We start from the raw sequence: 27,939 nt of genomic DNA on the forward strand, positions 1-27,939 counted from the left end.
CCATGTTCTAAATTAAAAAACATTTCCACCTTTTCTATTGCAGAGCATTTCTTTATTAATTTTCATGTTTTCGTCTTGTCATCTTCTTTCATTCGTTTTTTCTCAAATTTGTTTTTCTTCTTTCTCTTTTTGCACTTGTACCGTTCGTCGACTTAATTTTTAATGAGTAAGTATATATTAAATATATTTTGTTATTAATTATGTAACTATGTACAACACAAGTGTTTGGGCGCCTGTCAGCGGGCCCGAAACGCAATGAAATCTTTGTATTCTTTGTTTACAACATAATTTGTTTTCCTCTTTTTTTATGGTTTTTGTTTCGTTTCTCAAAAATATTCAACATAAACGCCCCGCAGCCATACATTCCATAGATTTGTGTGTTTGTTAGCCGTTCTCACAGTAATTTCCATCGCTTTAGAGCCTACAAACTAAAATCCTAGTAATGGTTGCTTCACCAGCTTCCTATCTTTTCCACGCTTTAATTTACGCTCAGTCCATGATATCTTCCGATTCTCCCGTTTGTTACACATATATAATATAATTCATCTGTTCGATCTCTCCTCGATTTTGTTTCTGTTTCGATTTCTGTTTAATTAATTAAAAATTACGAAAACTGCATTCCTAGTATCAGTATCATATCTGCACTTCGCCTCTCCCAGCCTGATCCTAACTTCGGTCCATCGATCCCCCGCTTTATCATAAATATTCTTGGTGTCTTGGTGGTGTGGATTATGCTGTTTTGGTAGGTTGAATGTGTCGAGTGTCTCTGGTGTGGTTTTGTGGGGCGTGAAACGTTTTTAGTGGGATGAGATGGTTATTGAAAAAATTAGCATGGTTATCAAAACTGTTGCCTACTTTTGGAGGAAACTGAAATTTTGCCTGCCTTCCGCTAGTAAATACGATTTAAAATTAGCATTACACTGACTTTGCATCATTGTTTGGTTTTTACTTAAAAATGTACGTTTTGTTTACTTTTGCTTTGCTATGGTTGCACACATTTACTGATTTTTAGTTTTTTTTCGTATCATTTGGTTTTTTATTGAATTGAATATGGGTTTACTTGCTGCGATGATTCGTTTTCGTTTTGTTTCTTCATTTACTTGACAAAGAAAGGCAATAACTATGCTTGACTAATACACATATGAGCTGGCAAACATTTCCCAATTGTTTAGTAGTCTTCATCAATCAATCAATCATATTGGTAGGGCTCGGTATTCAAGCTAGTAAAAATACAATTTTTCTATTCAGCTTGGATCCCGAGCCCAGAACTAAACCTTTAATCGTATGCATGAATCTTGATGGCAGCTTTTTGGTTTTGTTGTTTGTCGTTTCTCTTAATTGTGGATAAATTGAATATTGTTTATAAAATAGCTCGCTATTTTATGTTGTACATTAAACACATAATTTAACTGTTTTTCACCTGTCGCTGCGACAGTTCTTCTTTCGGCTCCCCGTTTCTCATACAAAAGGTTTTTGCTTGTTTTATATTATTTCAGTTGCTATTGTTGCTTCACATTGTTGCTGTTGCTATTTCTGCGTCCCAAGTGTTTGCCACACTATTTTCCCTCCAATTTCCCGCTTTCCCTCTGGCCGCTCACGTTTTTTCCAGCTTTCCTTCATTTTATAGAAATATAATCTTCTCTTTTTCAAGTTTTGAGTCTTCTGCCACATCACCACAAGTGTTTTTCGTCGGATTTTTAAAAAAATTAAAATACATTCTACTCCGCTTCTTCGGTTTCTCCCCATCGATGGCATGCCAATTCTTCAAAAGTTTTTTGGTTTATCCCACACAAATACAATATTTACAGTTCACAGTTTCCACTGGCTGGCCTTTTATCATCTAAATCATTACACCCAGAGCTTTTCCTTAAGATTATTTTTAATCATCTTTGTGATCCTTTCTGTCGTACGGCTAGCATACGACTTTCTTTACACCCCCTCGCTATCAATTTCGATCATCTTTACACACCGGAGCTTCTTTAAATCTATTGTTTTTGCATCAACTTTCGATTCGATCCCCCTGCGCATTACAGTGTTTGTTTGTTTACAGTTTTTCAGTTTAAAATTGTGAAAAAATAGCTGCATCTATTGTAAATTTTAGGTTTCTCTTGGTTTTGTTGGTTTGCGTTAAAATTTGAATTACCTTTAGATTTATATAATTTGATTTGATGATATTTTCCTCTGCTGTCTGAATCTGAATCTCGAATCTGTTGCTGCTGCTGCTGCTGAAGCCGAGGTCTCCTACTAACCCCTAGGCTGTCCGCCGAGTACAGGTTCAGTTTGGTTCGTATAAAAAGTCTTTGATTTGCCCCCCGTTTCCACTGACCATCCATCTGCTCGTCCTATTCCCGCGAATTCCGGATCTTCCGACTTCTCCGGCTGCTCTGGTGTTAGCATTAGAGACTAACCTGCTGCATCTTATCAAAATCTAAACACGGCCGGTGCGGTCGCTGCAGTCTCTGGGTGGCGACGGCGGTGACGTTGGCCGCATTTCCGGCGGAATTGGCAGCATTGTGTGTCGTTGTTGTTGAGGCGGCTGATGCAGATGCAGATGCAGATGCGGATGATGGTGGTGATATTGTTGTGGCATTGTTGCTGGGTCGCCGCCTGGGCGATATGGCGCAGTGGAACAGTTTCGCCGGCGGACTGACCGATCGCACCTCCATGTCCAGTCCGGTGGTGCTGGCCGGACTGCTCCGCGAGCTGTTGTAGTGGAAACTGTACTTTGGCTGCGGCTGGTAGATGTGATGGCTGCTGTTGCTCATCTTCAGCGAGCTGCTGCACGCCTTGATCACACTCGGTTCGTTCTCGTTGCCACCGTTTCCGGTTCCGGTGGCGCCTGCCACACCAATCTTGGCACACTTGCTGCCATTGCCGCCACCGCCGTTGTCGCCATTCTCCTCGTTTACACTATTATCACATAATTTAATATTTTCGATGCCACATCGGGCCTCCGATAATATCAGTGGCGTTGTGGAGCGGAACATCATATGGCTACGATTTGGCTTGAATGCCTCCAATGGCGGCGATGTGCGAAAATTCACGGGCGTCAAGATCGGCTCCAGCGAGTTGCGCAACTGTCGTGGGATGAAAACATCTGCATTAAAAAATATTTCATACAAAGTGGGACAGATTCTCAATCTTCATGGACTTAAAGAAATTAAATTTTTTTGGAAGATATTTATTGGTTAAATTAATGAATAGCCGAACTAAAAACGCTAGGGTTTTGGAAAATGTATACCTCATCACACAGAAATCTATTAGGAACTCATTCCTCATTTCAATACGACGTCCTTACACATCAAACTTTTTAATAGATTTTATCTAAGAATTGCAAAAAAAATCCACATCATCATCTAGGAATGTAGAGGTTCATAAAAAGGTATGGTAATGGTTCACCATGGTGAATTTATCTAAATGAATCTAAAATCCTTTTCATAGTTGAGAATCCGTCCGACAATCCCACCAGAACCCACCTCGTCGTCGGAGCTGTGGGCCAGCGATCGCTTGCGGTTCTCCACCATCAACGTGGAGCTGGAGCGCTTGGAGTTGGAGGTGGTGGCCCGCTCCTCGTAGGGCGCCTCCGTGTCCAGCGAGGAAGTGCATCCGCGGTTCGAGATTCGGGAGGCGCACGAGGAGCCCGTGGCCGCCGTTCCGCCGGGATGCTGTCCCGCCTGCGAGGACGGCCCGTTGATCACCTCCAACTCCTCCTCGGAACTGTGCTGGTCGTACATGAGATGGGCACAGGATGACGACGTCTGCTGGTGACACATCATTTCAGGAGCGATTTGTTTTTGGCCAGCAACACCTGAGTGATAGGATGGAGATGGATGATATTAATATGGATCTATAAACTTTTTGATTTAATCAACACCTATCAAAGCAATACAGAAACATTGTCCTTTTTTAAGTTTAGGAGTTCAATAGTGTTTAAGAGTTTATCTCTTAACAGAAATAATACAGAAAAAACATTACAACATTTAAATGCCGAACAAAGGCCAAAAAAATCTTTTTTTTTAAATGTAAATGGTATTTCCACGAACCAAAAGCGTGATAATTTCAGTTTAGAAATAGTTTCAAAATTTGTCATCAAAACCGGTACTTGTTGTTTGGCACTTACTAGTTTCCATTTCCACGTCTAAGTGACGTTGGTTTTCCACATCGAGGAGTTCACCATCAGATTCTGTGCCAGAGTCATTCGATTCACGCTGCGGGAGAAAAAGAGGAATTTTTGCTGTTAAATAAATTAACAATAACTAAGTTAAGAATTATTTTTCTCAAATATACAAGCAAGTAAAACAGAATAAATTATACAAAACTAGAAATTTTTTCTAAAAAGGTAAAACTTTGAAAACTTGTTCTCACTTTCGAAATATTCAAAGTGATGTTTCTCTTACATATTTGCGATCTATTATATTATGAAAATAATACTTTTTTGAAATTTTTTAAAAACAGTCGCATAATATGTTTAGTAATAAAAAGTAAAAAAATTCAATTTAAAAAAAAAATGTTAAACCCACACCTTTTTACGCATAAAAGTTTTGGATGCCCTTAGTGTGTTTTCTCGATTTTTCTGCCTGACAAACTTTATCATGATTTTCTGCTTTGGCCTTTATTCGCTTCACATGCCGCACGCACACTGCGACAACGATGCACCCACGCAGCGCACACACACACACAGAGGAGAAAACTTACTACGACGCCGCAGTCGCAGTCGGCGTCGCGGTCGACGTTATTCTTCTCCTCCTTCCGCTTCTCCTTCTGTTCCTACTACTATTACTACATACTACTGACTTTTTGCCGTTGCGCCTTGCACGCCGTTTCTATTTATACGCCTCCGCATGTATTTTTGTTTGTTATTTTTACGCGCTGCTTCGTTTTGCGATTCTTCTCTCTCCGCTCTCTTTACGCGCGTGTAAAGTGTAAGCGGCGCTTCCCTTTTGTGCAAAAATGCAATTTACGTTCTCTCTCTCTCTCTCTTTGGTTGTAAATCCGTAGTTAACGAGTAACCGCAGCGGTTAGATAGTTCTCTTAACACTAGGGATTTTAGATTGTTTTAAATGTTTTTCAAAATGTTTCAATTTTTTAACCGGTTACAACAGATGTAGGTTTTCGAACTTTGAATTTGTAGGTTTGAGTTTTGTATTGTGAGTGGCAATCTCTCTTTCCAACAATCTCTTTCGCGCACACTTGGTCCTTCCGCGTAGTACTCAAAACACCCGAACTCAAATCCCGAACGGACACCTTTCGCCGTAACTTATACAGCACGGAATTATCGATTTTTTTTTGGCACGGCCACGGGAACGGAAACCAGACGACGCGAAATTCGCAAATAAAAAAAACCAGGCGCACACCGCACCACCAAAGGGTTAAGTTCTGCTCTTTTTGGCCTTTTAACCCATCGAAAATTGGTTTTTAAACACTCTTTGGGATCAGATTGGGTACTCTTCTTCGACGACTTATTGTTTTTCCTGTCGAAATGCAGTTGTGCAACGGCTTCGAATCCGCCTACGCCTGCTGACTTTGCTGGTTACTACGGTGTTACTGTGTGTATCGGGTATATATCGGGTATATATCGCATATAGCTCACCGCCCGTCACCGGCTAACGTTGCGCTCCAACTGAAAACCCATTGCGTCCACAATGTGGCAAGGCAACACTGTTGTCTCCAACGTCTCTGAAAATCTCTGCGCTGGCGCTGGAGAGAGACCACCAACCCCATTCCCCGACCAATTCTCCACTGCGTGCAACCCACGATTCACTTCTCACTTGCAGTTCCAGGGTTACCAGGTAAATGGGGAGACACGCAGGGGACTTCCATGATAAAAAATGTTGATTTGAAATCTATACAAAAAACATTTTAATTTTTGTTTAAAAAAAAAGTTTGGCAGTCTTAGATAATTTTCAAGATTTTAGTTGTAGAATAGTTCTAAGGTTTGGGTTTTTAAATCATGTAATTTTAAACGATAAATGTTTAAAACGAAATCCATAAATTACAAGTCAGTCGACTGCATTTGAGCCCCGATCGTATTACACAACAATGTAAGTCTTGTTTAATTGCAAAAGTTGAACACAATAATTGATTGTGGATAATCGGCGTGTAGTAATTAGCTGTGCCAAATTAACATTCCCCCTGCAAATTTCTTTCGGCTGATTTTCTTTTGTGTGCAGGTTGTTTTCCCATTCATTGAATTCCTCGCCCATTCCCACCCAACAATTGCGCAAAACTGCGTTTGTCTGGCAACCCTGGCCGCACTCACAAAGTGCACTTACTACTTGGATGCTATGCCCGTGTGGGCGCCCATGGAAAATTGGGGGGCGTGGGGGGCCTGTCGTAATGCTGCTCGCTTTTGTACATGCGCGCTCAACTCGTGCCTCCAACAATGTTGGAGAAGGTGCCGAACAAAAGTGTAGGGGCGAATTGTAGCAATTTGATAAAGACTAGTTCGGAATTTAGTTTATTATCGAAATTTACCCAAACTGTAATTTTTTAAATGGAAAAAGACAAATTTGAGACAATATATAAGCATAGTTATGTTTCTTTATCAGAGCCTGTTAGAGACTGGCACCAACCTTATCGTTTAATTCAAAACTTTGTAGCGGAATTGAAGGGTTCTTTTAAAAGCCGAAATGGGATTCAGTTTATTTCTGACTATCGCTGGGTATACACACAAATAATGCTTAAGTTAACCAGTTATATGTTGTACTTAATAATTGTATCGGATGTTTATGGATCTCCCGTTGACTCCGAGGTCCCAGGATCTGGGGCCACTCTGCTTGATAATATTTCGAAATTAAAGCTAAGCTTGGACAACCGAATGGAATCACTGTTACAAATAGCATCGTCTTTGGAGTCAAGTAACTCAAAGTGGAAGAGCCCCAGAGAGCCCCTGCAAGTCTCAGGATCGGTTTGTGTACTTAAGGACGCACCTCAACAATGCGGAGCCTTTTGCATGTCCGCACTCAGGCCCCTGTTTGACGGCCTAAGAAATATCAACGTAAGGATGGAGAATCAAAAAACAACCTTGGAGTCTATCGTAGGACAACAGAGAAAATTGGATACGAAAATAGACAGTATGCAAGATCAGCTGATAACCACAGTAAGGAACGCAATGGAAGGACAATTGGCAACCATAAAGGATTTCCCTAGCAGCCGAACATTTTCTGTTGAGCCGGAGGCAAAAGAAATCATTCCACCATTTTTTCAGCTGTTAGGACTAAGACATTTCTATATTGAACACAATGTCACGAAAACTTGGCAAGAATCGATGAGCACCTGTCGTACGATGGGAGGAAATCTAGCCGTTATTAAAAACGAACAGGAGTGGACCTTAATCACAACTCAACTCAATAGAGATATTTTTTACTGGCTTGGAATCTACGAATTTGAGGATGACTTCAAGTCTTCAGTCACCGGCAAGCCAGCTCCCTTTGTCAAGTGGGCATGGGTTGAATCCGGCTATGTGAGGAAAAGATCCTGCGTTTACGCGTATAGAGGGTTGATGTTTAATGGGGACTGTGAATTGAAAATCCCTTTTATTTGCCAACTATTGTGAATCCTTTAACTATAAATTTACATTTATAAACTTTTAAAATTTGTTTGGCCTACAATTTCGTCTCGCACCTTCCCTTAGACGGCACAAGAAGCAGCTGGAGCGGGCAGGTTCCTACACCTATTCCTATGTCTATGTCTATGGGTTGTAACGTGTGGCAGCAAAAAGGAGAGGTGAAGAGAAAGGGGTGAGGAGAAATGGAAGAGGAAAAAGTGAGGGGAGGGCCGTGGCAAAGAAGTGAAATAAAACGAAGCGTGCGAAAGTCGTTGCAACGATGATATGGGAAATTGCAGCCGCTTTTCGCCACCGAATGTGGAAAACATGACATGGAAAACTACGCACGAACTGGTTTTTCGGTTGCTCAAGGCAGATATCTGAAAATTTATTTTATTTTTTCCAAATTTTGTTGCTTTAAAAATTTTGCTAGATTTACTTTCGTTAATAACATGTTTGGTAGAAATACCATTTTTTTTTAAAGTTGTCAAAGACCAAAAAGTTTCAATTATTTTTAAATCATGAACTTTCTTTCTAAAAATTTGATTTTATTTGGTAGTATTCTTCAATAAAAAAATAATTTTAAGGTATGTAATAATTTTTGTTTTCAATGTGTTATCTTTTTACTAAATATTTAACTATGTATGAAGCTACTGGAATTTTTATTTGTTGTTACTTATGTATCTTTTAACTAATTTTTGGAATTTTTTCTCTTCACTTTTGGCACTTTTTGCAAACTCCCTCGTGAGCTTTTCAATTTGCTTTCAATTTTACGCGGAAAATTTTACTACGAGTCTACGTGCCACAAATACACGCACACACATTCGCTGTCTCGCTCCCCCGCAAGACCAAGTACTTTTGTTCCATTCATACCACACACACACGCGCGAAGGCACTCTCCGTCTCTTTTCCGCTCGCTGGAGAGAGAGCGTCTGACGTAGGTGGGTGGTGGGTGGAAAGGGGGTGGGGCGGTGGTGCTGGTGGTGCAGCCTTCAGCTTGAGTTCTAAATTTAGCACTTGCAACTTCAGCAGGACCCTCTCTCTCTCGCACAGAGTAGAAAACTTACTTGATTCGCTCGCTCTCTCCCTGCTTATCTCCGTCTCCCTCTTTGGCTATTGGTTTTCCCTTTGTTTAATCACAAAATTGTTTATTTTCTTAGTTATTAGTTGCTTGTTTTTTTTTGTTTTTTTTTGGTTGCGGAAATGCAGGAAAACCAGCGGAAAAACGGACCAGCGACGGCGAGTGAAAAACGATGAATGGCGCTTACTACAGAAATTAAACAGCACGCGACGCGTTTTTTGGAGAATTGACTAAACAAGCGCTGAAAGAGAAGAGCGAGCACGCGCACTCTCTCTGACTCTCACTTTCCCCTCACTTTCCCCTCCCTTAACCCCCACAAACTCGCCAGTGCGGACAGCTCAGACTTTTTCCCACCATTCTCTGTTTTTCAGCTTTAAATCCAGTAGTTTATTATTTTTATAACACAAGGAATTCTTTTATTTTCAACGACAAAATTAGAGTTACCTTAAAAATTACGCATACGACACGTATGTCCGTATGAATTTATTCCAAATTTAGTCTACCATTTCTAACCTTGTCAACATATTGATTTCGTTTGAGATGGTATAAAAAATACAGACAAATAACTAATCTACGCCATAAGGATTAAAATACCAATTTTACAAAGTGCAACAGTACGTATGAGTGATACACTTAGATCGACCAAAAGGGAACCTATACAATTTTAGTTTAAAGTTTGGCCTTACATATAGCGGGTGAAAGTAGAACCTTAAAATTGTTCACACAAATTTGGCCCGCCCTGTTAAATGATTCAAAGATTTGGCGGAACTGTCAGCAACTATCTATTTAGTTTTGAGGATGATAAAAATATATAAAATATCAACATATCGATATTTTTAGGAAAAAGTAAATAATCTAAATACATTTTTCTGGCTGAAAGTAGATATTTTACATACCTCTTTATATATCAGGGTTCACAAATGAACACTGAAAAGGGCGACTTTAAATTGAATCGGGGGTGAAAACTAAACGAAAATTAAATCTAATAAAATTCTGTGCTACTAAATACAAAAATGAAACACACATTGTTCATATATACAATTTTACACGGGATTTACATATAGCGAAGACACGAATCACTATAAGTCGATGGAAAATAAAAGGTGAAAAATACGTTGATATTCAAATATTTAGTTTTTATTTTCTTATATATTAATATAAAGATGACCAGTAGATTTATACAAATTCGTCCTTTTCAATAAATACTGAATCGGTTAAGAAATGTATTGTATCATTCAAACGGCATTTAAATTATCTTTCCATTGATGCCAAAAGTTCACAATAAGTAAGTTCAAACTTTTGTTTTGTCAAAATACTTATGCCGACCAGTGTAAACTCCGAGAATTAGTTTAGCATTTCGTCCAGCACATGCGGCAATGATAAAGTTAACAACGGCTTGGTCAAGGGCTACTTCATAAAAAAAAAATTTTAGATTTTTGAGCGGTATATTTCTATGTATATGAAAGGTGAATTCCAATAAAAAAATTTACTTAGTTATTTTCTAAAAGCTTAAGGTCCAGAACATGCGAATCAATTTGGGTTGTTATTTTTCAGCGCAGCTTACGAAAACGGTATTGAAATCCTTATTTCTGCCAACCAGATAAAAAATGATGAACGGGTCAACAAAATTTACTTCGAAAAAATAAATAAATATTTAACTTCTAATAAAAGGAATTTAAAAGTTTTTCATGTTTAATTTTGTTTTATTCTTCTGTTTATATACAACAACTTAAAACTAATTCGTTCCGGCAATGGTTAATCGTAGTCTTAAGGCTAATGGATGGAATGATCTAAGTTTACCACACAAAAAACAACGGGCGGGCGTGTTCGTCTCTCTTGGTCTCTCTCAATCGTAATCTCGATTTTAAAAAGTATACTTTAAAGGCAAACTAAAAACTACGAAGCTGTGGTGGTTGAGACCCTGAACGAAACTGACAAAAAACGTAACTAAAGTCTTAGAAACTAAAAGAACAACTTAAGGTTTTCTCTTTCAAGTGAAATATTCAATAGCTTGATTTATCTAAAAGGAAATACTTTATCAAACTGCGAAATTATTCCAGATTCTTGTCAGTCTCGCAAAGAGCCGATAGTGAGTGTTAAATTAGAGTATGAAATGGATGACGACCCCTCACATGGCCGTTTCCAGGGGCTGACTGTGACTGCGTCCGTTGGTTTGCAGGGGCTGCAGCCCCCCCGCTCCACCATCCCCATCGAAATCCGTCTCGAGCAGGGCCTCCGACTTGGAGCGATGATACGGATTGGTCAGCGGTGAGGGGGTCGTCGGCGAGGACTCTTCGGATCCCGTCTGGTAAACCGTCTTGGGTCGCCCATGCGCCACATTTGGGGCTGCCGGCGGCTGGGCCAGTGGCCTCGGCGTCCGGTAGTGTGAGACTGGAGCTTTGCTGCTCCGCACGGCAGTGTAATATGAGTCCGGACGTCGCATGTCCGCCGGTGTGGCCGCTTGACTACTGGCCGGAACAGCAGGCGCTGGACGGTACAGTGATGACTCCGTGGAGTAGTTGAATTGATCCAGCTTTTGATCGAAGGGCAGGGAGTCGCCGCTACTTCGGTGCGGCATGAAGCTGCTGTGCGAGCTCCTCTGGTACTCGGGTAGATTCTGCTTGAGTTCGCTGAGGAAGGCCAGTCCCGGCTGGACACGCCTACCGCCCGGGGTGCTGCCACCGCCTCCCTCGGTTCGCAGGGGCAAGGTACTGGCGTTGCCATAGTAATCGGAGCCACCCTCGTCGACCTCCTGATCGGTGTGATGTATGATCGGCGTGTCCTCGGCCACACTGGTACTAATGGAGTTGGCTCGAGTGCCACCGCCGTAGGTGGAGTTGTCCCGGAATCCCTCGTTCCGGTAGCTCAGCTCGAAGGCGTCGGGCTCCAAGGCAGCAGCTGCAGCGGCGGCAGCTCTCGCCCGATGGCCACTCGCCTTGGAAATGGTGGCCACCTTGTGGCTCTGATAATCTTGGGCAGGCGGCTGTACTGGTCTCAGGGAGTTCTGATTCACGTACTCGTTGTAGTGGGGCTTCTGCTCGTAACCCTCAAAGCTGCCAGCCTCCGAGCTCAGCACACTTTTGTCCATCGAGTCTATGGATCCGTTGGCCACCATCTGCTTGTAGTCCTGACTCTTCGACAAAGTTCCGTTGCTGGACATGTTCTGGTTATTTTGATGAGCCCAAAGCAATAACATAAAATTGAGTAAAAATAAAAATAAAATAAAAACTAAGGATTAATCAAATCAAAAGGAAATCATACATAATTGGGCCTTCGACGAAGGGAACCCTGTGGATCGATGCTGTTCAAGCTGCGCAAACTTTGGCGAATGCTGTTTCTCCGCTGGAGTCGTTGGACATGACGGTGCTTTGATTTGGCAAACCAGCAGAAGGCCACCAGAATCAGCAGGATAATGGCAAGGACAAAGGCTGAGATAATACTGATAGCAAAGATGTCTGCTCGCCAGGACAAAGGATCAATAATAACCTGCAATAAAGTGATCCTTTAGCAAGTATTCCATATTTCGTTAAAGAGCCTCTTACCCTGGGATCCATTTCGCATATGAAACCGCGCTCTTTGCCGCAATCCTCCAGTTCGACTTCTCCAAAAACGAAACTGGTGCAGCGTTCGATGTGATTATAGTCCTGAATCCAAACCTTATCTGGATATTTCAAGTGCCTCATTTGGCTTTGCAAATACTTCCATAGCGTTGTCTTATCGGTGCGTATAAAAGGCATAGTGGAGTTCTCCGAGCGACAGAAATCCCGAGCTTCGTGGAATGTCATGGGTGCTCCCACATAAATAAAGCAGGTATCATGGACCAGGGCCCAACCTGGAGGACATTTACCATCCAGGATAGTCTCATTGTTCATTTGGAAGGGCACGGCTAGGACCTCCAATAGCTTGGGATCGTCTGGTGGGAGTCATGAGAGTGTTATTACGGCTATCATATACACTTAGTTTTACAAAAACTCACCTGACTTATCTCTGATGCGAGACTGCACCGATATAGTATTATTGTAGCTCCAATAATTGTGACGAGCATCGATCTTAGAGCTCCAGGTTTCAAAGGTCCTGTTTTAGATAATTTGCAAATTAATAAAAGCTCTGGAAAGGTTTTATTTTGATTTTAATCTTACCTGTTTTCATAGTCAAAACTCAAACTACGGGTAGGAAAATGGTAGGAAATAGAAAAAACAAAGTAAGAAATTAGATTCCCATTAATAGCTTCAAAGGTGAGATTAGAGGTAGAAATATGGGAAAAGTTTCAATACAAAAGTGGGAATTAATTTTTGACTTCCTCTGTAACACTTGTTTTTAAATAAAGTATAATATTTACATGGAATTATTGACGGTAAGCAGCTCATAATCGTTTTCATAGTTCTCAAAAATATTATCCACATATTGCTGACCCGCCGTTCCGGCCACAATTGTTGCCCTTGTCATCCAGTTGGTGGCAAAGTTCCTAAACATCGAGGATATTTAAAAATAAAACTTATATTTTCTTCAATATCAAAGACTTACCTATAGAAACCATTGTGAGCCGTGGTCTGATAAATCTGCAAACGCACCTTTTCGAAGCCAGAAACCTCCATGATTCTTCCGCCTACATTGCTGTGCACATAGTTATAACTAAAGTTGGATACCACCTGACATAATCTTATCACATCCTCATAGCCAGCCATATTCTGGGCAAAGTAATTGCGATAGAGCTCTACTTCCTGATACGGCGAGGATTGTCGTCCTTCCACGTAGAGAGCGGGGCGATTCCGATTCCTCATGAATAGATTGTGATGAACAAAGCCGCGAAGTGAGGTTGCAGAACCTCGAGAATCAGCTCGAATCTTCAAGCCTCCTTGGTTTTCTGTGATGAGGTTGTTCTGCGGTTTAAAAAAGAAAATAGTTTTTATTTTTATTAACTGCATACAGATCTTTTACTCACCATAAAGTACAATGAGTTCATGTTCTGCACATCCAAATTCAAAGCCGAAGTGCAGGTGGAAAAGTTGCCATACAATTGCCGGCAATTCTTCTCTATCCTATTGCCTATCAAAGTCAAAGTGGGCGTAACTTCACCCGCAGAAGAATAGGTTACCGCCCCCTTCATTGCACCTGAGATATGGGAATCCGTGATATTGTGCAAAGCATCGCGATCTTCAAAAAGATTCAATATTTATTATGAGTTAAATATAAAAACCTTGAAGATTAACTTACATTGGCCCAAAGTGGAAATGGGCACCGTAACGACTTCTGCTATAAAACCATGAGTTTCGGGAGCACCACTGGCCACCAACTGAAGACTCATCGTTGGGCCCTTGGTCTTGAAGAACGACCTTTGATTATCCGTATCAGATTCGATTTTACCCAAATAGGTGGCAGTCACATTGTAGATATCACCGTCGTAGAGTTTTATAAAATCGGTTCGGCCATAAAGCTTTGAGTGATTGAACAGATTTGATTGCAGCAATCGGAAGCCTATGGGCTTAGCTCGAAAAGCGGAGGTAAAAATCTTTACACAGTTTACAGGATTATTATCGTATTTGTAGTAGATCAGCATGCGCTCTTCAATGGTCAGCACCTTCTGGGGATCGCATATGTCCACCAGCGAGAAGAGTTTATATGGAAGATCCAATTTCTTCAAGGGCGAAAAACTGGATTCATCGCTATCACGACCTTCGCCACTTAAAGATACAATGCTGATTCCGGTTCCCAATGTTTTGTTGATGTTAAGGTGATTTAAATTCAGTTTACCACTGGGAGCTATCATGTTTATGCCGTGATTAGCCGAGTTCTCAATGCTCACCGACGTTATGGATGGGTTCTTGTGAATGGCTTGAATGGCAGCCGCCTTGTGATTATGCAGTATTCCAGCCTGTTCAATTCGAACATACTCCAATTGACTTTCTCTCAGTGGAAGCCTCGCATGTGATCTAGTATTGTGCAAGCGATGTTCATATTGGATTTCCTCGAACTTGGAGTTGGCGAACCGTATGCCACCCCAATAGACTTCATCGTCAGCGATGCTGTTGCAGCTAACAAACACGAAGACATCATCCCAACGGCATTCGTGGCGATGTCCATAGAGTTGACCATTCAGTCGCTCGGCACAATCCTCCATTCTCTCCTCATCACCCCGGCACTCCAGTGGTTGAACCCATGACCAAATTCGAGTCAGGGAGTTCGTGTGGAACTCTATCCTGCGATCATGACCGTAGTAAACATTCAAAGGATCATATCCCAATTCACGGCAAACCACCTGGGCATTTCGCTCTGTGAATCTGCTATCGCAAATTGGAACCCACTGGAGAGTGGTGTGATTGAAGTACTCCAAAAATCCCTCGTTCAATCCAAACATTCCATCGGCATCTCCTGTGCAATTATTGGCACTGGTGCAAAGTCTTATCGAATCGAACTCCGTAAGAGGAGCACTCATATCCTCCAGAGCTCGTTTCTTGGGCTGAGCATCGGTCAGAGATTCCCGTGTGGCATTTCTAAAGGGTCTCATCACGATGGGTGATTCCTTATACCCGATAGCTACTAGGGTACCCAAAACCAGTATCCCCACATTCGGCTCGAATTCCATTGTGACACCGTGGTTTATAGTCAAAGTTTTGCCGGGCATCACCGTGATATCAGAGTGTATATAGTAGGGAGTGCTCTGTTTCGTCAATATCAAGTCCTTGTATACCCTGCCACCTCTATAAGTGGACAAATCTATCTCCTGGTCCTGATTGAAGGGTACCACCACCGAAACACTGGCATCGTAGCTGTCTTCTATGAGGAAAGGTTGATATATGACATCCGCATGATCGTTCCAATTGTCAAAGTCAAAGATCTTGGCCTCTATGAAGGCGGTGTCCTTGGTGCCCCACCAATTTTCTCTGGCCTCAAAGTAGTTATTCAATCTGGCCGATCTCACACCTGCCACCAGATTATAGTCCATTTCGTTATCGGATATCAAATTGCGGTATAGTCGGACATTCTGGACACCATCCAATCGGATCACTGCGGTTGGTAGTTTATGTTGTTTCTTAATTTTCCTAGCAGCTTTCATATAATGGTTTCTGTAATTTGCAGTCATGGTGACAATATTATTTCCCTTGAAAGTATTGAATTCAATACTGGCAGGTACTTGGCCAATGATTTCACTGAGGGAATCCGCATTGAAGAGCAGCACAAACTTGGCATTATTCGACTCGAAGCGGTTGTTGTCGAAGCGCAGTCGCTTTTCCATACCATCGAGAGATATCAGAGCTCCAGGACAGTTATTTTCCCTAAAGACGTTGGAGGTTATGTTAAAAACCGTATAGTGGCCGGAAACGGAAATACGGAAGTCGCGATTTCTTTGCCAGGTGCTGTTGCCAAAATAAATGGAGTGCGTAAAGTTCTCGTTGTATTGCCAGACATATGGTAAAGCCACCTAAAAATAGATAATCCCAGTTTAAAACATTTCAATACAAAATAAATCCAGTTCCTACCTGAAAACCTCCATGGGTGTTCTGCTCCACTGTAGTATCCTGTATCACGTAGTGGAAAAGATTGTTAGATGACCGCAGATCCTTTGACATTTGCCGTATTCCATGACCATTTTGCGTGATCAGCGAACCATTGATTTGCATGGTTATTTCTGATAAATTACTGGAGATCACATCCCAGAATGGTGACCTTATAAGTACAGCTTCTCGTTCGTTGTAGCTCAATTCGGAGTTGATTAACTTTATTGATTCGTTCGCTTTCCTCAAATAATACTCCCCATTATCGCCTATGTAGCGATTGTAATAGATACCCGTAATACCTCTCAGATTCTTTTGTATCTTCGTTGATCGGATCGTTAGCGTGGGCACTGCACCGCTGACTATGCGATTCCTTATGTTTTGAACTGGAGCGGTGACTGTACTCAGCATCAGAACAGCTCCTCCCAAAGCCTGTAAGCCGCTTTCGTAGTAAATTATGATTCCATAACTGCTGCTCGTGACTGGGAATACATTTAAATCTCTTTTGACTTGCCACAGATCACTCCTTATGTTTTCTGTTCTGGCATTCAGGATATTTATGCTTTCAGTGGACAGATTGTGAATGGGATTCAAGAGCTGAATACCTATGACATAGCCAGCTGGACACTGAACAACTATTTTCCTGTTGATACTTTGTCCGAGGATCTCTTCCGTCCTTATGTACTTATGCTCAAATGTTCCCAGATCTATATTGCTTATTTCATGGGGCAAAATATACGGATCGTAATCGGTGTCAAAGGAATTAAAGTCTGTGGCCATGTTAAACCATCCACCGATTTCCTTTTGATCCAAAGCAGAGATCACGGCATCATGAGAAATGCCACTGCCTTTGTTGTCCTTGATAATCGACCCCGAGATCCTAAAGTCTAGTTGCTTAAGGCTTATGCCACTACCTCTATTGCCAGAGAACTCTGAGTTTTTGATGTTATTCACGGACTTTCCAGCATAAATATCGGAATATACAATGCCTAAGCCATCTTGCAGGTTGTTCACGACTCTCACATTTTCCAGATTGTGACGGGCATGATCCATTTGAACGGCGGGCTTAAAGGCATTGGTGGTGTAGTCAAAGAGCCCAGCCTTTTCCACAGTTACGTATTGCAGATCAGCTCTTTCGGCCAACATACTGAATCGTACACCAGCCCAAGCACCCTCATAGCACCTGAGACCCACATCGTTATCATGACTGCAGGTGTTTTCGAAGTCGTATTCAGCCCTACACTTGGTAACATCACGATCCTGAAGCGTACACCTGACATTGGCCGCCAAAATGTCCTCAGAGGTGCCGGCATTTGGTAGCTGCGAGCGGAGTAATCGCCAATCCTGGGGGTTCAGGGAGTAACCCAATTGGTGGCACACCAAAGCCGCATTTAGGACATTCCAGCCATAGTCACAAACAGTACCCCATCGTCCTTTTAGATAAACCTGGAGTCTTCCCTCATTGGCACCCGCCCCACCAACCAATCGAACCGGAACTCGGGGCACTCCATCCGAGGGTATTACTTCCGTTTCCATATCTATGGCTTCCGTTTCGCTGTCCAAATCAATGGTTTCCGTGTCATTATGCTCGCCTATGATCGTTTCTCTTTTTAGGGTAAAGAGTATGTCATCGGGTCTGCGTCCTCTGGCTTCCAATTTTCCCGCCACCATCATTCCCACGCTGGGTTCAAACTTGAGCGTGGTACCAGGTTGGAGTATAAGCTTACCACCAGGTCTGATATTGATGTCCTTAGTAACCGTGTACGTTCCAGCCGGAACCATGTCCTGACCATCGACTTCGCCACCAATGATATCACTTCCCTCGTGGAAAAATCGGGGAACCACCGTGGAAACCGTAATCATGGCTGTGGAACCAGGATTCGAGCTGTGTAGTAAGTAAGGAATATAGGTAATCTTGGCCAGATTATAACGATCGTTGCGATGGAACAGCCGGGCATATATCTTATTCTCATCCGTGTGGCCCAGCCAATTGCAAGTGGCGTTGATAATCTTACTTTGATCGGTGAGTTGGGAGCCAATTTCGTACATGGAATCCAGATTGTGCAGGATGTTTCGGAATATATCTACGTTACTCGAACTCACGACAACGGGTGCTGCCACTCGAGATCGGGGATTTAGTCGACCAGCACCATCACTTCCCTCAGAGCCAGCTATTAACGGACCAAAAGCTTCCGTGATGTTATTTCCCCTCACAAAGTTCCTCGTGAAAAGTATATACTGTACTTCAGCTCTACTGTAGGGCGATAGGCCTAAAGAAACCACATGTACGCCACTGTTCCTCATGAAGTAGTTACTCTGTATGATCAGCTTTACAGGGAAGTAATTAAACTCAGGGTATATGTAGTCGTTGTTTATGAACAAGCAGCCATAGGAACCATAGCGGAACATATTGTACTCAATCCTTCCCTGGAGATTCAAGGCTGGACTTAGATTTATGGAGTTTGCCTGGGAGTATTTAAATTGGTTGTGTCCCAGCTGGAGTTGCATATTGGGCCGTCCATTGGCGGTGGCCTGGTAACAGGACTCAATGAATATATCATTCTGCTGGCTGCCGTTGAAACTATTTCCTGTGATATTAACCCAAATGGGACGGCAGAAGTTGCCGTGAAAAACTCCAGTCTCTAGATTTCCACCGATTTGTGAGTACTCCACCACGCTGGTTTGGTTGAATGGAATGTACTCCATTCGGTCTACGTCGGATGTCTGATTCAGCCAGGTGGCTACGCCGTATCCTTTGTTGGCCGTTAAAGCTGATCTGGAGATGTTACGATTGCCGCCATAATAGGTGATATTCACACCAGCGCCGTTGTTGAAACTTATATTGGAACTGGTTATGTTGACATCTCCGGCTCCACTCGTCACATGAACTCCAGCCACATGACCATTTCCGGAGACGGAGCTACTGTGCACATGGAGCTTTGATCTTATGTTATCGATGGCTACGCCACGCCCTCCATTATCCTCTACGGTGGATTGTGATACCCTGAGGTCATAGGCCACCGAATCACCGGAGGTCATGCGAAAGAAACCATTCAGCTCCTGCCTGGCATCTGCTCGAATCCTCACAAACATTTTCTCCCTCGTCGAGGTGACACTTTGGGGTCTCGTGAAGTTCCTGGCCTTCCATTCGAACAGCAAACGATCATTTGTGGAAGCTCCATCGTAAATTTCCACGGTGGCCGTTTCGTTCTGCATCAGCACGAAATTCTCGAAGTGGAGAGTCAGAAGATATCCCTGTCGTGTGAAGAAATACTTTCCGCACTCCTTGCCAGATCCTGCGTAATATTTCTGGGTGAACGACAGCGAGATGGGATAGGTCTGCCCCGAAGTTGTGGGTAAGGTGCAGAAATCATATATGCTGGCACGATCTTTCCTCTCCGTTCCCCTCAAATCGTGGCCCACATATTTGATCCCGTCTCCGGCATTATCCACTATGGAGCAGCCATCAAGTTGCACTGATCCCTGACTAGAGTTGACGAAGACTCCGATGCCATTGCATTTTCTAACCGTGACATTTTGTAACTGGAATCCAGCCGAGGGTCGCGTGCTATTAAATCCTGTGTAGGCCGAATGACTGATCACCACATGCTCCATCTGGGGAGGTAGTCCCTGGACTTCCACAGCCGACTTGGCACTGAATCCCGCGCCATTTCCTGCCCTTATGATATCCACGTATTTCAAACGAGACTCCGATTGGGCCGCATAAACTATGTTATCTCTACCCAAAGCTTTTGTGGATGGGGCATTATCAAAATATATCCCTCGCCAATGGCCCAGAGTTTCGGAGTGTACGGGCAAACATTGGATTCCCAGATCATTGTGATAATCACAGGCACCGGCCCCCATTTGTCGGGAAGTCCAAGCGCAGTTCTGGAGATTACTTTCGCCACCTTTGCACTTGGGCTGTTCGTAAAGGAGTCGGGGATAGTATCCTGCGGTTCGTTCCACCCAATTCCAGAATCGACCGCCCCTATAACCCAGCTGCTTGCAGGCAACTCCATAATCAGCCAATGTCCAACTGATCAGGGGAAAAATAAAAACTTATTAATTCGGTTAATTAAGGCTTTTTTAAGGACCTACTTTCTGGAGTTGGAGCAAACGGATCGCCAAGCTCCCTTGTGGAAGAGCTGCAGTCTTCCCTCCACTGGAGTGGGTCCATCCACTAGTCGAATGCCCTTCTCCTGGTCATCGGGCAGCTCCAATTTATAGTTGGCCGTATTACTCTGGGATTTCAGCACGATTCTCGAAGTGGGTGTGCCCTAGAAGGTATATTTATGGAGAACTTTAGTTCTGGCTTCAAAACATATATTTTATTTACATTTTTTACCTCGAAGAAGCTGTTTTAAAAACATTAGAACAATAACGAAAATGGTATTACTTAGGGTTATCTATGTTAACAAAGAACTTTGTGAAAATATTTTGAGGGACCTAAACAAAAAAGCTTTGTGGTTCATATAATCTTAAGATTAAATAGTTGGGTTGACCTAAATTCCTCTGATGATCCGTCTCTGGGCTTAAAACTTAGTAATTAGCCGAATAGTGTTATTGATAAAGATATAAAATCTTATTTAGGCAGACAGAATATTTTAAGCCTTTGCAATTAAACAAAAAATACTTAATTTAAGTATAGTATTAAATTTAATAGTATTTTTCCTCCATTATTTTCTCTGTTAGTCATGCCTGCATTTTCTTTTGGGATCACACATTTCACTTTGACTTTGTTTCTCTCACGTAGCATGCAATTATTTTCGTTTTCAATTATTATATCTTCTCGCGTTTGGCCTTCGTTTGCCAATGAAAATCGACATGAGGAATACATAGTATATATAATTTTCGAACCAATTGGGGCATCAATTAACACCTATGCTGCGAAGATCTCCAAACGAAAAGACGCCTACTCCCGCAAAACAGTTTAATTAAATTAACAGCAAGACGTTCTGAACTCTTAACCCTTAAAAACACTTGACTCAGTAATGTTTTGCATATCCAAAAAAGAATAGTGTGAAACACGCATATCGAGGGCTTAGAATTGGCTTAAGAGTTTGACAAAGCTAATTTAATCATTTCCCTTTCGGTCTGTGGAATTGTCAATTATGCGACTCCGACATTCACTTAAATCTAATTAACCCCCGATGACCCCTTGACCGCTGATTAAGAGGCTATGAACAGAGCGGAACATGCAAAGTGCACGTCATAATTGAGAGGAAGTCAACTGAACTTGGCTGACCCAATTATGGGGTTAAAGATGGAGCAGGCCCTAACCTACCGCTACATATACCACATATAGTATTATGCCCACCATATGAATTCCGATCTCTGCCGCTATGTATGTATGCACTATCTCCCCTTTTCAATGATGTGTAAATCAGACAATCGCAATCTTATCGCTGCTATAAAGTCAACAATGAGAGAACTTCAGAACGAAACTTTTGTATGGGGCTTATCTATCAGTAAGATTACTCACAGTGGGCCCGCGGCGGCTGATAGCAACAGGTGCCGCTTAATCATTCGCAAAACGCCTACAGGTGTAGACGTGTGAAATATGTGATTCGACTAAATAACTACCCTTTAAATAGTATACAAAAATTATAAACGTTCCAAATTATAATGCTTCTTGTTTTATATATCGTACAAGTTAAGCTTAGTGTGCTACATAGTCGTTTAAGCTTTACTAATCTTCAAACCTTTAAGTCTTTCTTATCAATATTATTATGATAAGTTGCCCTATAGTATTAAATTACGATACTACCGTACTACGATTTCATTATTGGTATTATGGCCATTTCCCAATCTTATTTCCTATAAACATTTTCTTTTCACCCCAGTCTTCTAGCAATGCACACACTCTATATAAGGTTTCACCCTGTCAATCATACTCAAGTTACCCAGAGCTTTTCCTGCACCATAATGAATTTTCCCCATTGGGTTTTTCCGACTTACCACCGCCTGCAGGACGCCGCTGATTTTGAGTCCTTTGGTGGGGGCGAATTCGATGGTAACGCCCGGTTCGATGGTCAGTCGGGCCCCTCGCAACACCTCGAGGTCCTCGCGTGCCAAGTAAGGACTCTCGCTGCGCCGAAGGATTCGGTCGCTGAGGATTTCCCCGCCTTGCAGTTCGGTGTACGAGGCCGATGACGTCATCGGGGAGGTGGAACTCTGTGGCGCCACCGTGACGTCTGCGCCAGAATGTCGGGTAGCTGGCAAAATTTGGGTGGCGCCATCGAGACTGGCGAACTCGATGTCATTATCCTGCAGCAGTTCCACCTCCTTGGAGTCGACGGCTTGTGGACTTTCCTGGCCCCTTGCCAAGTGGGTCGAGGAAATCAGCGTTACGACCACCCATAAACATATGGTGGCCCATTTTGGATCCCTGTGGGGCTTACTTTTTCGTTGGCAGTTGGTTTTATGACGTTGCAGCTTCATTTGTGCATCGTTTTCGTATCACTTTTCGTTGTCGTTAAATTTGGTTTACTTTTCCTTTTAACTAATTACTTCACTAGGGGTTTTTATTACACATTCGCCATGGCAGTTTCGTGATTATTAAACAGCTGGATAAAGGAAAACGATTAGACATATAGAATGGGATTAGATTTGTAAAATTTGTGGCTTAAGGTTTTATATTTTTATTTAACTATCACGTTGTATGCTTATATTGGACATTTATTTATGGTTTTTTAGGCATTTTTTGTTAACACGCAGCTTTTATTTGTAATTTAGAAATTATATCTCATTTGTTTTTCAAAAATATGTCACTGTTTTTAAATCACTTTAAATATTTAAATTTTTCTTTTTTTAAGCTTATATCTGATTTTTTATTCACAAATATAAAAGCATTTTCAGTCGAACACCGTTTTTTTAGCTCTAGTACAATTTTATTTTGCCCTAACGCCATAAAAATCACTTTTCTGGCTATGTTTTTGGTTTATTTATCACCTATCAACAGTTTTTCATGCTTTTCATACACTTTTCATTTATTGTTCACCAATTGTTGTACTTTCAACACCGCAACCTCAATAATCTTGAGATTTCCCAACAAAAACATGGGAATTTTGGTGGTTCTCATTGTTAACAAATTTTTTTGATAACCCGCTAGAAGAACGGGCCCAAATAAAACCGAAAAAAAACACAACAAAACTTCTACCAAAACACACACACACACAAGTATCAGCTTTTGGATTTTTCTTTTGACTTTTTTCTATATTTCCTACCCAAAACACGTCCATACGCAAAGAACCGTTAGCAATGACTGAAAAACCGAGAGGGTTTAGTATATGACTTTACTCACCAAAAGAGGGAGATGGCACTATAAAAAGAGTGGCCGAGGGAAAGAGCGAGGGCGACGAACAACAATAACAAAAGAAATGAGGCAAACAAACAACAATATGTTAAATATTGGGGAGTTGTTGCTGGAATTCCCCCACTTTAGTAAAATAACTGTAAAAGTGTAGGCATTTCATTCATGCCACAAGAGAGCAGGCCAGAGAGAGATGGAGCGAAAGAGAGCGACGCACGCACCGCCAGTTCGTGTTTTTTCCCCAAGTTTTCTTTACTTTTCCTTCGGTTACGAGTGCGTAGTAAGAAGACAGAAGAAAGCATTTCCACCTTCGACTTATGGGCTTTATCCAAACTTTCCCCCACCCTCACACTACCTACACTGAGCCAAACTTTTCGATACGAGGATCAACAAAACAACATACATAAGTTAAAATAACTTTGGTGATTAGTTTCCGTTTATGCTTTAAGTGCCATTAGAAAAAAACAATAATTTTTGAATTATCTGATATTTATTTATGATCTTAACTTTATACCATCCGAATTATTAATGCTGAAAACTATCTATCTATTATCTAGCCAACAAAAATGACATATGTAGACTTGCAATATTAAGAAAATTGTTCGGTCTTATCTTATTTGTAAGCTGAATTATATCAAATACGTATCTTTAAGATTTTAACGAGAACTGTTCTACAATTTCTTACTGTGCACCTTCAAGATTCTTGATAACCAGCATTTTAAATTTATCGAATATGCAAAGTAGCTTTATGGGGCGGGGTTTCGAGGGGGACAACGGTGCTTGTGTGGATTGTATCTTGTATGTTGTATCTGGTATATGACGGTCGATGGATGTGACTCAACTGCAACGCTGAATGTTGTTTTTGTGGTTGCCGTGACTGCATTTGAAGTGCATTCAAAAGTTTATTGTCTGTCTTTTTATGGGATTATTAACTTTAGTTTGGTTCGGTTTGCGCTTTGGCATTTTGCGTTTCTCATAAGTTGAGTGAATGCACTAAAAGTGGGTCTCTCTTTAAGTTGAGCTTAAAAATCATTAACCTTTAATAGACTAGCTATTGCGTAGAAAAATGAGCTCCGTTGTCTCTGTTTCGTTATCGAAGAAAGTAAACGAAAGGTTTAAAATTACTTAAAAACTTTAAATGATAAGATTAAGAGGACAAAAATAATGCAAAAACATTCATAATGCATTCCTAAAAGTAAATCGATAAAAACTTTTCAAGTTTATAAAGTGTATTAGTTCTTAAAATACTTTCCAAAATAGTTTTTTTTACTAGAAAACGTTCTAAATCTTTTGAATTCAATTCCCATGGCAGAGTTCTAGTTTAATTGAGCTTTCTCTGAATGGTTGGGAGATGTGAAAGGGTTTTCCCGCTGTGCAGCTGTTTTTTGGTCAATTTTACAGCAATTTAATTTAGTTTCCGTTCTAGCAAAGAGTTCAACAACCCGATGGACTAAAATTGGTAGAATAATGCCCATTGTCTAAACAATTTAATGGTGGTTTGAGGTCTCGTTATTGCCCAATTTGTTTTGATGAAATTACGAGTATCTAGAATTTGTTAGTCATTTGCCGGCTTCAATGATCGTTGCATGAGTAATACTACCCACTACTCATATGATAGTATTCCTCTCTGTTTCTCTCTTAACGTAAGTATTCTATCTCAGAGACTGCCATTGATGATGCTCACCGCGCTAAAATGTTAATTAGCTTGACCAGCGAGCTTTGCATTCCCATTATCTTTAAGTTGTATGGGTACACACGCATTGCATGTATATGTATTTAATTCCCTGAAAACATTTTCTTAAGATAATGTTTACTTTATGTTGATAAATGAATTAGACCCACTCCAAAAACAAACTTTAAAATGTATAAAATTTTTCAAGTCCTTCTATACTGAGCAAAGTGAAACAATCTATAAAGTTAAAAGAACATATGAGGTATATTTCAGTCCTAAGACCTGTTGCTTTATTTGTACTTTTATCTATGGGATTTATAATGCACCGGGAATACTTAGGTCTTTGTTTTGCCTTTCCTTATCTACGCCAAATGATTGATAATGCCCAACTTCCTCTTACGTATGCGAAAATGTTCTTTTAATTCACTCTTTCCACTTTTTTACTACCGACCTGTTGTAACCAGAATGGCAACGCGTCATCGGCTTCCATATTCAATTGCCAATTGAATGACTAATGCGGAACGGAAGTAACAGAGGAACTCCGCGAGGAACTTGGCTATAGGGAACCTGTCTATAAAGAGGGATGCGAGGGAGCCCAGCGGTATTAAACAAGTGCAACCAACGATGCGGCTCGCTGAACGCATCAAGCTAAAAGTTGCAGTTGCAGTTTATTGGCCACAAACCAGCGCAAAAAAAAAAAATAAGTTGAGGAAAATATTGCCGTAGATGGGGCAATTAGTTGCTGCCAAGAAAGCGTGCAAAAATAGAAAGAAACAGAGCAACAGCTAACAGAATTTTTGGATCCAATCTTTATACTTCGGTGACTTTCTTTTCGCTCAGAAAAGCCAAATATTTAAGTATAGTCCCTTAAGTACCCTTACTGTTGGATACATTTAATTTTTTGTTTTTGATTCATAAAATTAAAAAAATCTTACAAGCACATGTTTTTCCAAGTAACTAATAATATTTCTACAATTCTACACAAAGAGCACCAATTGTTATTTTCCCTCGAGCTGTATAAAAGCACTATGTTATAAGAACCGCATCTCTTTTTGATCCATTATTTGGTTGAATTTTCGCCTTCAAAATATCACACAGACCACCAATTTATTAGTCAAAAAACATAGGAAATATAATTCTTTCACTCCAGAATCCTATCTCTTTTAAGCCGTAACTTAATGCGCGTCTTGTATGTTTTCTTTGTGTACTCCACTTGGCATTTAACAGGTATTGGTGTGTTTGGTAATACTTTTTTGGTGGTGCCACCAACACAACCTCACTTTTTGGCCCAAAGCTTCGGGTTTTCACTCTTGGTTTTCTTGTAAAATACTTTATTTTGCCACCACTTTATCAAATATGTTTGCACAAATCTTCTCCGATAATATTTCAGACGTTTCGGAATGGTTTTTATAGACTTTTAGAAGCAACGCTTTTTGCATTTAAGGCGCGGTCAGCCAGCGATCACTCACACTCTGAAGAACCGACTGTACGTATACGTGACAGCCAAGAGAAAAAACAACAAAGCACCGTTGAGATCAATAAGTTGCTACTGCCAAGCGTTATTTTCCCCGATCAAGCGCACACGTCCAACATCGAACACCTTCTGAACCGAACTGAGTATCGTACGCAAAGCTGAAAAACTTAGTAGACCGAGCGATGAGCGGCACAGAGCGCGTTGAGTTCGGAAGAGAGGAGCCGCCATCCAAGGTGGCCAAGTAAACCCATCTGGTAAAGACCAAAAGCCCGGAGAACCTTACGCGTGAGCTTCGTTTAATGTCTCTGAAACGCCAGTGGCACTCCGCTCTCAGTTACCTTGGCCGAAATGCTAAAAGTGGCCAATGCAGCAGCCAAAGCTTCGGGTTCCAGAGTTGGTTACTTAACCTGTTGCTGTTGGTAACCGGGTAACAGTCGCCCGACTCGTGGGTGGTTTGTGGATCTGTTAAACCACAGGCAAATGTTACAAAAGTTCGGAATTGGTTGTTACTAGCAAAAACTCTAAGGTTTTTAAGGAATTGGTAGAGGGGATTTCTGTAAAAAATTTAAACTCCCTTTAAATATTGAATACTCTAAGTATATTTGTTGATGGGAAAATAGTTAAGAAAAAAAACTTATAACATTAATTGAAATCAAAGGCATTTTATTTTTGCAACAAGTGTTTCAAATAACAAAAACACGGTCAAAAACAAAATATTTGAATTGTGTCTTGAAGTTTTGCTTATTAAATGTGTTGGGGCGGTGCGGCTTGATCGATGAAATAATTGAAGCCCCAAGATCGAGTGGTACGCATGAAAATACGCGGGTACTTTTGGGGTTTTTACGCGACGTGCGTAGGTGTTTATTCGTACACTTTGAAACATGAACTGCTTAAGCCTAACTTAACTTAAGCGCTCCAGAGCAGAGCGGAGACTTAGGGGAGAGATGGAGAGGGAGAGCGGACGGCAGTGCGAGCGCGCGAGATATAGAAATCTGGATAAAACTGCCGCTCGACACTGTCTCCTGAAATTAAACGCCCTTTTGGCGTGAACATTCTCCCCCCCCCTTGCGAGGACACCCGTAGCAAGAACCTCAGGATAGTAGGCTCAGGAATATGTTGGAAGTGTAGATCGGTCGTCCGTATGTAGGAGAGTGTGGTGGGCCTTTCCACACTTGTGGCAGTGATGACCACTGCGGCAGGAGTCCTTGGAATGATTGTGAGCCAAGCAATTGGAGCAGTACTTCTGGATTTGTACTTCCTGAAGCCGATTCTGGGGGCTTAGCCGTAGAAAGTGGTGGCACTTCCGTAGAGGATGGACTCGGCAGACTCGGCATTGGTAGGATTTAATACCTCGAGTA

General features: G+C 41.5%; 2 protein-coding genes across 4 annotated transcripts; both read right to left on the minus strand.

The window, feature by feature from the left end:
- Positions 1-30: 30 nt before the first annotated feature.
- On the minus strand, positions 31-8,801 carry Reph (Regulator of eph expression). Of its 2 annotated transcripts, none has more exons than XM_017089745.4 (4): positions 8,614-8,801; positions 4,121-4,208; positions 3,477-3,808; positions 31-3,077 (listed from the first exon to the last, which is right to left on the minus strand). In XM_017089745.4, exons 2-4 carry the CDS (start codon positions 4,128-4,130, stop codon positions 2,397-2,399), a joined length of 1,023 nt encoding a protein of 340 aa, XP_016945234.2. In that variant the 5' UTR covers positions 4,131-4,208; positions 8,614-8,801; the 3' UTR covers positions 31-2,396. The 2 variants fall into 2 exon arrangements, with proteins under 2 accessions (XP_016945234.2, XP_016945233.2); XM_017089744.4 differs by lacking the exon at positions 8,614-8,801 and adding an exon at positions 4,523-5,575.
- Positions 8,802-10,309: 1,508 nt separating this feature from the next.
- bark (protein bark beetle) lies at positions 10,310-26,729 on the minus strand. Of its 2 annotated transcripts, XM_017088448.4 has the most exons (13): positions 26,577-26,729; positions 22,082-22,689; positions 20,222-20,400; positions 16,106-20,159; positions 13,842-16,047; positions 13,570-13,781; positions 13,152-13,507; positions 12,967-13,092; positions 12,767-12,790; positions 12,604-12,701; positions 12,170-12,540; positions 11,889-12,113; positions 10,310-11,790 (listed from the first exon to the last, which is right to left on the minus strand). In XM_017088448.4, the coding sequence occupies exons 2-13, from the start codon at positions 22,562-22,564 to the stop codon at positions 10,756-10,758; spliced, it is 9,369 nt and encodes a 3,122-aa protein (XP_016943937.2). In that variant the 5' UTR covers positions 22,565-22,689; positions 26,577-26,729; the 3' UTR covers positions 10,310-10,755. The 2 variants fall into 2 exon arrangements, with proteins under 2 accessions (XP_016943937.2, XP_016943951.2); XM_017088462.4 differs by lacking the exon at positions 12,767-12,790.
- Between the last annotated feature and the right edge of the window lie 1,210 nt (positions 26,730-27,939).

Source organism: Drosophila suzukii, chromosome 2L, assembly GCF_043229965.1.
Source record: "Drosophila suzukii chromosome 2L, CBGP_Dsuzu_IsoJpt1.0, whole genome shotgun sequence".
NCBI classification, from domain to species: domain Eukaryota; kingdom Metazoa; phylum Arthropoda; class Insecta; order Diptera; family Drosophilidae; genus Drosophila; species Drosophila suzukii.

Bases quoted from the DNA above. Each gene is read 5' to 3' on its own strand.
- Reph (XM_017089744.4), bottom strand. From the start codon at position 4,594: ATGATAAAGTTTGTCAGGCAGAAAAATCGAGAAAACACACTAAGGGCA. The intron at 3,809-4,120 runs GTAAGTGCCAAA...CCTATCACTCAG, and splicing joins AGACGTGGAAATGGAAACTA to GTGTTGCTGGCCAAAAACAA. The intron at 3,078-3,476 runs GTGGGTTCTGGT...ATCCCACGACAG, and splicing joins CCCACAGCTCCGACGACGAG to TTGCGCAACTCGCTGGAGCC.
- bark (XM_017088448.4), bottom strand. From the start codon at position 22,564: ATGAAGCTGCAACGTCATAAAACCAACTGCCAACGAAAAAGTAAGCCC. The intron at 20,401-22,081 runs GTAAGTCGGAAA...TATACCTTCTAG, and splicing joins GCGGCGTCCTGCAGGCGGTG to GGCACACCCACTTCGAGAAT. The intron at 11,791-11,888 runs GTATGATTTCCT...CAAAATAACCAG, and splicing joins TTCGTCGAAGGCCCAATTAT to AACATGTCCAGCAACGGAAC.